At 37.8% G+C, this 9933-nt stretch overlaps 1 protein-coding gene across 1 annotated transcript; it reads left to right on the forward strand.

Annotated features, from left to right (window-relative positions):
• Positions 1-466: 466 nt before the first annotated feature.
• On the forward strand, positions 467-8681 carry LOC120463578 (uncharacterized). Its single transcript, XM_039652808.2, has 3 exons — positions 467-521; positions 2328-2495; positions 5052-8681. The coding sequence occupies exons 2-3, from the start codon at positions 2387-2389 to the stop codon at positions 5897-5899; spliced, it is 957 nt and encodes a 318-aa protein (XP_039508742.2). The 5' UTR covers positions 467-521; positions 2328-2386; the 3' UTR covers positions 5900-8681.
• The last annotated feature ends 1252 nt before the right edge of the window (positions 8682-9933 follow it).

The following is a 9933-nucleotide window of genomic DNA, read 5'->3' on the forward strand; positions in this document are numbered from 1 at the left end:
GTAAGATAATAAATCAGCAGAGTAAAATAAACAGATAAGTGTTTTATGTGAAAATAATACATCCATTGTAAAATTAGGCTATACAGAGCAGATCAATAAATATTTGTTGAAAAACATAGATGACTTTGTAATTCATGTTTCCTTTAGGTACTTAATCTACATCTGTTGCAATTTGTGATTAGTACACACTAAAGACACAATATTATACTGTACTGTTGAGAAGAAATGTTTTCTGAAGTGTGCTGACAAGTCATCCAATGAAACCGAATGTTTGATGAGCAGAATTTAGGATTTTATTCACATTAATATTCGTGATGAATTTGAACTAAACCTCACAATTAATATGGATTAGGTTCCTCTGACACACTTGTGTTATTTAGAATGTTTAGTATGTATGCACGTTTATGTGCGCTTTTGTGATTTCTGATTTTAGCATGTGAACGAAACTTTTATTTTGAAGTGCCGTTGACGTCATACGGATGCGCCGCGCTCCCGCACTGTTGGTATTAGGCTGAAGAGAGGTTCGTGTTTTTAATCGTTTAAAGTGTTTAAAACTATGCAACCCGCCCTGGAAATGCTATATTTTTTTAACTGTAAAACTGTTTGAAAATATCATAGCCTATAGCATCATCTGACTAGAGATTTACATAGATTTACAGTCTATGATCCATACATGAGTTACAGTAAAATCAGTTCATTTTCAGTAACATGAGTGGAATTGCTTACTTTGATAATTTATTTAGCCTAGCTATGCAATTACTTTACTCATTTATATAATAATTTATTTACTATTAACATTACAAAAAAGTGAATTAAAAAAACTTTTGACTTATGCCCCTGCATTAATCCTCTCAGACAAGAGGGCTGAATCTATCTCAACACATATCAACCGTCTTAATTTACATGTATTGCCTTTATATTTTTCTTGTGGCCCATACATTATAATGATAGTGGAAAAATAGAAAAATAACGTTTTTTTTAGTCAGTGTTTGAAATAAAGCTGCTATTGATTTTCATCAATGACTGATTATTGTGCTGGCTTAATAAAGAAAGACTATTGTTATGTACTTATTAATAATCATATTATTAATACGACTGTATTAATAAGACTGCACAACCATTTTAAACCCCATAATATAGCATATTGCTGTTGTGAATTCACAAAGGCTGTTTCAGTATATACCCTGCACTTCATGTATGTATTTTAAGTAATTTTAAAGGCCACAAAAATATCAGATTAGCTGATTAATCATTAAAACAATTGATCGATTACCAAAATAATAATAAGAGCTGACGTACTTCACTTGTGTGTGAGCGAGACGTAGGGAAGTCAACAAGGTAAGGTTCAATTTAAAGGGGTTGTTGATTATGATTTCACTTTTTTAACTTAAGTTAGTGTGTAATGTTGCTGTTTGAGCATTTAACAACATCTGCAAAGTTACAACGCTCAAAGTTCAAAGCAAATATTTGCTTTTAAAGAAACCGTTTTTTAAGAACATTCTTCCCCGATTAGTGATATTACCAACCCTAAAATTTGCATAAACCCCATGCCCCCGAACCCCCTATCAATATAATTTATGGGACCTAGGTATTTAGAAAACCATATGTGCGGCCCTGATATGCAAGAATATTCAATTCAATTCAATTCAAACAACTTTATTTATCCCCATAGGGCAATTCAGTTTTAGCCTTCCAGTCATTTTAAACAAGACAAGACAACAATCAATCGAACATTCAGAAACACTGTCAGTGATATTGCTTAATACAAGGACAGAGCAGGGACCCAAGTTCAAGAAAATAAATACATAAATAAATAGATAATAATAATGATAAATAATTAAATACATAAAGAATATTACTGATTCTATGTGTTCTATTGTATTCGTTATATTCTATAGTCTTGCATATTGAATACTAATGCAAGACTAGTAGTCTTACATGTAAATTTATAACACAGAGCGTTCATCCTTTGCTGGGACGCTTAAAAAAAATATTGGGTGCATAAATTAAGAGTAAACCCACTTCTCCAGGCACCACTACATCACTGCGCGTGAGGTAATCGGAGATGCTAACCGCTAACAGCTCTTTAAAGGGCCATACACAAAACAGTGCATTTTTGCTCACCCTCAAAAAGTGACAACTAAAAAAAAATATCTGTGGGGTATTTTGAGCTAAAACTTCACATACACACTCTGGGGACATTAGAGATTTATTTTACATTTTGTGAAAAGCGCATTATAGCCTACCACCCCTTTAAGAGACACACTCGGAGAATTGATTTGGATGTGTTTTTCTTTTTTGTTATTTATTATTCTCTTCTTAAACAGGACAAACACAGAAAAACTCTTGGTGAAGCGACTGAGATCCACATGACACTATTATAAAGATGGCGTTTATTAAAGAGGAGAGTGAAGAAGTGAAGATTGAAGAAACATTCAGAGTGAAACATGAAGAAACACTCAGTGTGAAACGTGAAGATACCGAGGAACACAGAGGTTGGTTGGTTTGTCTGGATGGACTGTGGATTTCACATTTATGAAACTGAGACACTAGTGCTGTAGCTTGTTTTAATTTAATATAGTGCTTAAATTACTTAAAATTACTTAAATTACTTACTTAAAAATTGCTACAGTGAGATTATTCAAACTACTGAAAATGCACTCTGATCAATTACAGCTTTTAAAAGCAAATAAGACAAACACATTTGTGTGGGCAGTCTTTTCAAGAAATTTGTTTAAGTTGGATTAATAATAAAAAAAAAAGGTTTGAATGAATGATTCACTCAAAGACTTCACTTGTTTCATTACTGGATGAATGAGTGTTTTTCTTGAGTGAATAGTTAAATGAAAATAATTTTTGAAAAACGTTTTAAATGAAAAACATTTGTTACGATGCAACTGATACAATCTTTATTTTAAGTCCCTAGTACCTTTCAAAAGGATTCTATTTAAATCTCTACCATAGACATCAGTGTTCATAGTATAATGATCTTAAACTTTTATCCAAATATATTATTATATATTATATCCAGTAATTTGAATGTTTGTTTGACAGAAAGAATGTTGAAAAGGGTTTTATTATAGGCCTAAACAAGATACATTTATTCTGATGCCCGCAAATTAGTTCAAACTCATGGAATCAAGAGCACACATGCGAGACAGACGAGACTGTGCTCCAAACTGTCCGTGTTGAGAGTGGCGAGGGAGAGAGACCTTGCGTGTGTGCCTCATGAAGCGCATGTGAGATGGAGAGCATCATGATTGGCCTGTTTCAACCAATCATTAGTAAACAATCTCCGTGACGTAAGCAGACCAACTAATAATCGATAATGACATTTGTTGAGAACGATTTTCCTGATTAATAATATTGATTTTATTGATTAGTTGTTGCAGCCCTAAACTGATTAAATAGCAATAAAAAAGCTAAGTATATTGTTCTCCTCAAACCGGACAACTTTCAAAATCATGTGGATGTGGCTATTGTGGTTCAGGGACATATCTCTCAATTCACCCACTTAAATGCATCTGCCCACCATGTGACGATGGTGCCATAGTGCTTGATGCTGTTATCACTTTTTTACAGCTATATTGATGGTTTTGATAATAATAACTTGGATTTATATAGCACCTTTCATGGTACCCAAGGTCGCTTAACAAAAGTGTGAAGTGTGTGTGTGTGTGCTGGGGGAGGAGTCAGGGGTCAAAAGACTTTGTGTAAAGAAACGTTATAAGGTGCTTTTTGAACACGGGCAGGGATGGGGCAGAGCGGACGTTGAATGGTAGGCTGTTCCAAAGTATAGGAGCAATTGCAGAGAAAGCCCTCTCCCCGACAGTTCGCAACCTGGTGCGGGGGGTGAACGTGACGGAGTATAGGGATGGAGGAGGTCACTGGTGTATTTTGGTGAGAGTCCATGGAGAGATTTGTAAGTGAGCAGAAGGATTTTGTAGGTGATGCGTGACTTGACTGGCAACCAGTGAAGCTGTTGGATGATAGGAGTGATATGCTGCCAGGGCTTAGTATGAGTTTGAACCCTGGCAGCAGAGTTCTGTACATACTGCAGTCTGTTAAGGGCCTTAGTAGGTAGTCCAGACAGGACACCATTGCAGTAATCCAGACGGGAGGTGATAAAGGCATGAATGAGTGTCTCAGTTACTGAATCTGTGAGTGAAGGCCGGAGTCGTGAGATGTTTCTAAGGTGGAAGAAGGCCACCTTAGTGAAGTTGTTAATATGGGACCTGAAAGATAGTGTGGCGTCCAGAATGACGCCCAGGTTGCGCACTTCAGGAGATGGGGAAATGCAGCAGCCATTCACTACCAGAGCCAGGTCACCAACCTTCCTGAGCAGTTGTGCAGGGGCCAGCACCATGAGTTCTGACTTCTTACTGTTCAGTTTGAGTAGGTTTGTGGTCATCCATGTTTTGAGTTCCTGCAAGCAGTTGACAAGTTGTGTGGGTGGAAGCTGGGAGGAGGGGTTTGTGCTGATATAAAGTTGAATGTCATCGGCGTAGCAATGGTAATTGAGTCCATATTTACGGATAATTTGACCTATGGGTAGTGTGTAAATGGTGAACAACAGCGGTCCAAGCACAGAACCCTGGGGTACACCATGGTTGGCGGGTGCTGGATCAGATTTTGAGCCATTTAGGGCAATGAATTGTTTCCGGTCAGTGAGATAGGACCGGAACCAGGACAGTGTAGTGCCTTTGAGGCCAATGAGCTCAGATAGACGGTGGAGAAGGATAGTATGTGAGACTGTATCAAAAGCTGCAGAGAGGTCGAGAAGGGTGAGGATGGAGATGAGGCCGTTGTCAGCGGCAAGAAGGAGATCATTGGTGATTTTGATAAGGGCGGTCTCAGTACTATGGTGTCTTCTGAAACCAGATTGGAGGGGTTCGAAGAGTACATGGTGGGACATATGATCTTGAAGCTGGGCCGCCACTGCCCTTTCCAGGATTTTGCTGAGGTTTTGATGCTTTAAATGTCTAGATGTTTTGAAATCTGTTTGTGCCATAAACTGGGGTTAACATGTATTTGTCTTTTTTTTGCCTTAGATCTGATGATGCTAAAAGAGGAGATTCAAGATCCGAAAGAAACAGAAGAGAAAGATCAGTTTGAAAAACATTATATCACAACTGGAAAAAAATCATTTAGTTGCTCACAGACTGAAAAGACTTCACCGAAAAGAGCTCAAAAGAGAGCAAATAGAAGTTGTTTCACCTGCCAACAGTGTGGAAAGAGTTTCACTCATAAAGGAAATCTTAAATGTCACATGCGAATTCACACTGGAGAGAAGCCTTTCACATGTCCACAGTGTGGAAAGAGTTTCACACATCAAGGAACCCTTTATACCCACATGAAAGTTCACTCAGGAGAGAGCCCGTACACCTGCAAACAGTGTGGAAAAACCTTGAATCGAAAAGGAAATCTTAACACTCACATGAGAGTTCACACTGGAGAGAAACCTTTCACATGCGATAAGTGTGGAAAATGTTTCACACGTAAAGAGAGCCTTAATAACCACGTGAGGGTTCATCTAAAAGATAGCTGTTGTATATGCCGTCAGTGTGGAAGAAGTTTCACAGACAAGAAACAGCTTAAGAGGCACGTGAAAACTCACTCTGGAGAGAAGTCTTACATGTGCCATTACTGTGGAATGAGTTGCGCAAACAACACAAACCTTGAAGTCCATGTGAGAGGTCACACTGGAGAGAAGCCTTACAGCTGCCAACAGTGTGGAAAGAGTTTCAATCGAAAAGAAAGTCTTAAGACTCATATGAGAAGTCACACTGGAGAGAAGCCTTTCACCTGCAAACTGTGTGGAAAGAGTTTTACACATAAAGGATCCTGTTATAGCCACATGAAAGTTCACACTGGAGGGAAGCGTTTCACCTATCTTTAGTGTGAGAAGAGATTCAGCATCAAATAGATCTGAAAAGTCATTTGGAGACTAGTTTAAGCAGTGTTCTGAGTGGAGCGATTTCAAAAAGAAAAGCTCGTAAAAGCATTAAATTCACTTTCAAAACTATAAGTCCATTTAGGCCTGATTTTACAGACAGAGCTTATATTTAAGTCCCCGTGAACCGGAAGTTGCAAACGATTTTTCTCCAGTGCTGTGACGTATTTCCAAGTGAAAGGGAATATTGAACAGAGGGCAGGGTTTTACTCTAGCGCTCCTCCTCTTCATCTCTCGCTTATAGCAAACTAACGGTTTGAGGGGCGTGGTTAAGCGTTTCCCCACCCAAACTGTGAAACCTACGTCATCAGAAAAAGAAACCGTTCCTGACCGGAAGTAACTTTTCAGATTTTGATTAAAGATTACCAAGGTAAAACATTTTTTAAATATATTTTTACTTGGACGGATTAATTGTTCACCACAAGACTAGTAATATGCGCTAACAAAGTAAATAGGTTCAATTTTGATTTCACGGGGACTTTAAGCCAGGATTAGGCTTTAATTCAATCTGGGAATTTAAGTAGCTTTTATAAACCTGCCTTAGAAAAAAAACATTACTGGTATGTATCTTGAGACAAAACAATGGCACTGAACCACTGACTTAATTTAAGGGTGTATTCACACCTCTATTGTTTTGTTTGAATTAATCGAACTTAAGTTCGTTTCCCCCCTTGGTGTGGATCTTTTGGGCAGGTGTGAATACAGCAAGTGTGGACCAAACAACTGTACCGAGACCCAGCAGAAGAGGTGGTCTCGCTCCGGTTCCTAACGAGAGGATGCTCTCTCCGCAGGAACCATCTTCGTCTTTGCAAAATCCAAATTAAACCATAGTATAGATAACTTTGGCAAGCAGGACGAGGCTGAGGGTTGTGAGAGAATGGCATGAGGCCGGTTGCATGATTACGAACATCGTATCTCTCATGGAGGAGCTACGGAAGCATAAAAGGAAGAAAGCAATGAACGTGAAGGAATGAGAGAAGACCAGGGGCCTCATTTATAAACGTTGCGTAGGCACAAAAGAAGGCGTACGCCGCTCTCTACGCAATAGTTGGTATTTATAAAAAACAAACTTGACGGTAAAATGTGCGGTCCTTCGCGCAAACTCTGACCCAAGCGTACACACAAAAACGGGTGAAATGAGAAATGGCGACACCGTCGGCAGTTGGAAAAAACACGTGAAAGTGTGTGAAACTGTAGACGGTTGTGTAAAATAAATGGCAATACTGCCACTCATAAATAAAACGAAGACTTCACAAAGCAAGTCTTAACAGCTTACAATTAACAGCCTACACGAACATCCGTTTGATCGATCTGTAACAGAAATGCAAATAACATATTTCCAAAAAGAAAAGTGAAATATTTTCTGCTATAATATTGGTATGCAATTCATCCTCATAATGGTAAACAGAACGAAATAATGTACAAAACTAATATTCTCGCCAATATGTCATCTAACGGAGCAGATATAGCAATTAGATATTCAGTAAGATAGATAGTTAGGGAGATATATAGATAGATCGATAAATATTATTTGTCCACTGGGAAAAGTTCATGTTTTCATAGTAAAAATGTCTTCATAATCTACGGAATCATGGTATATGCATTTAGTTTGTTTTATTTTTTATAAAATAACGTATGACGTGTCTCAACCATTCAGAAAGCTGCAAGAAATTACATTTGCGCTGAACTATTTCCCATTTCCAAGTAGATTATAACCGACATCCGTAGCTTGTCAGATGCAGAATTAAATGGATGTAAATAAAATGCCCCATCACAATGCGTATAATGACGCACAATGGCTGATCTTGCGCTCTTAGAAGATGTGGCGATTAAATGGAAGGATTCGGAGTGAACGCATCATCTTCACAACAGGTGTGGAAAAATATATTATTTATTCAAGAATTATGCAGTTTATTATGCAGTTTATTTCAGTTAGGACAGTCTTGATTTCGCCCAACTCCTTGGCCACCTCTTGAATTAATGACTAGACGCTTTTTTTGCCTCGACTTTGATGTCCGACCATTTCTTTTTTATTTCGGCCACAGTCCGAGGTTGTGAGGCTACAGCATTTACGGCGTCTGCAACCTTTTGCTACTCAAGTAATGCCCACACTGTGCCCTCCAAACAACATTTTTCTCCTCTTTTCCACCTTGCCAACGTTAACTTCTACTTCACATTGAGTGAAGTTACTTTTTTTTTTAATTTCCTCTCTGTGTTTAACATGATTTCGCAATTCATGAATATTAACTTTTGGGCGTTTCACGGACTATTTATGGGAAACTATGGGCGTGGCATGAAGCCGCAAAAGCTGCGCTACATTTAGAACTGATTGTGATTTATGAAGGGAAACATGCGTAGGATGTGCGTGCGCACGGTTTTATAAATCCAAATATTTCTGTGCGTACGCACGTCCTATGTTTCATCCGTACGCCACTTCTGACGCAAATCCTACGCAAAGTTTTATAAATGAGGCCCCAGGCCTGGACTTTTATGTTATGTTTTGTTTATGTGTGTACGGCAGTCGTCTGTGAAGGGTGTGTTTTTTTAAATTATTAAGTTATTTAAATGTTTGCTGGTTCCCTCCGCCTCCTTCCCATAACAACATACTTCGTTACAATGACATTTTATCATATGATGCTCATAAGTTTCTTCATATTGTCTTAGTAGCTGATAACACCAAATCAGTGAAAGAATAAAAATTGCACTACGCAAGCTCTCCATGATTATATGACTTTAGCACATGTGTGGTTTCGTTTACAAATTTTTGTTCAGTGCGAAATTGAACTAGTGGACTTTCCTGGTGTGAACTTTGTCTTTCCCTAACTTTACCTAAGATATATCAGTGCTAGTTGCTTTCAGTTAAAACAGCTTTAACATGCATTTTAGTCTGGGATATGCTTAAGCCATGTCTGAGAAACAGGGGGAATAAGTCTTAAAAATCATAAATAGGAGGGAAAATAGGATTTTTGAAGCACAAACACGAGATGCTAGAAAAACATGATTTTGATTGGCTGGAGGTTGTGATAGTTACTGATTTGCATAACAGCTGCTAGAGTGATTTGGGTGTGTTTAGTTGGACAAGAAGTAATAGGGAAAATGTAAATTTACCAACGTGAACCCGAAATGATCACCTGACCATGAGCCAACGTAAACCCGAAATAATTATGACCTATCCAGCGCGATCCTACTGGAGCGAGGAAAATCAGCTGTTCCAATGTTAAGTCAAAGGGAGCGAGGCGTCTGAATGCTAATTTCGCCGTTCTAGTAGGATCCCACTATTATGTCTTATTGATTTGTTTAGACAGTTTGTTTTCCATCAACAACACTCAATAGCAGTGTATGTGATGTGTTAATCATAAAATGTTTTCCCTAATAATTTGACATTATTCTTTTAAATTGTAAAAGAACAATTTAAATGTTTGACAACATTTGACCACATTGGAAACTACAACAAAAACAAGTAATTACCTCCAAAATAGTTAGTCGGTTTAAAAGAAAAATCAGTCCAATCAATGATTTCACTTAAGATGCTTGCTTGCCCCCCCAGCCAGTTTCTCATGGTCATCTCTTCAGAAGCCTCAGTGGAATTTTGTTGGGTAGGATTTCTTAACACAGCACTTAAACAAAAAAAATAAAATAAAGCAATAGGGGGAAAAATAAGACAGTAGCACAAACGTATATATCTTCATTTGATAGTTTCTATAAAGACAATTCAGAAAAGTCTGAGCATTTTACACACAAAAAAAACAAAAACTTAAAAGACAATTGGTTGAGAATAGTGTGAGTACAGTATATAAATATCGAGAACAACTGATATAAATACAGACACCACATATGGGTTGAATAGTGACAGAATGTTACTTCAACACATTATAAGACTTACTCAGGAGTAGGCCATGATTCAAGGCCTGTTTTCTGACCCCTACCGCACCAGTTCATCTGGGTTGAAAGATTCTGATCAAATATTTTTGTGCAAAATC

This window comes from Pimephales promelas, chromosome 24, assembly GCF_988280905.1.
Source record: "Pimephales promelas chromosome 24, fPimPro1.hap1.1, whole genome shotgun sequence".
Classification (NCBI taxonomy): Eukaryota; Metazoa; Chordata; class Actinopteri; order Cypriniformes; family Leuciscidae; genus Pimephales; species Pimephales promelas.

Excerpts from the sequence above, each read along its gene's own strand:
- LOC120463578 (XM_039652808.2), top strand. The coding sequence starts at position 2,387 with ATGGCGTTTATTAAAGAGGAGAGTGAAGAAGTGAAGATTGAAGAAACA. Across the intron at positions 2,496-5,051 it reads AGATACCGAGGAACACAGAG|ATCTGATGATGCTAAAAGAG; the intron begins GTTGGTTGGTTT and ends TTTTTGCCTTAG.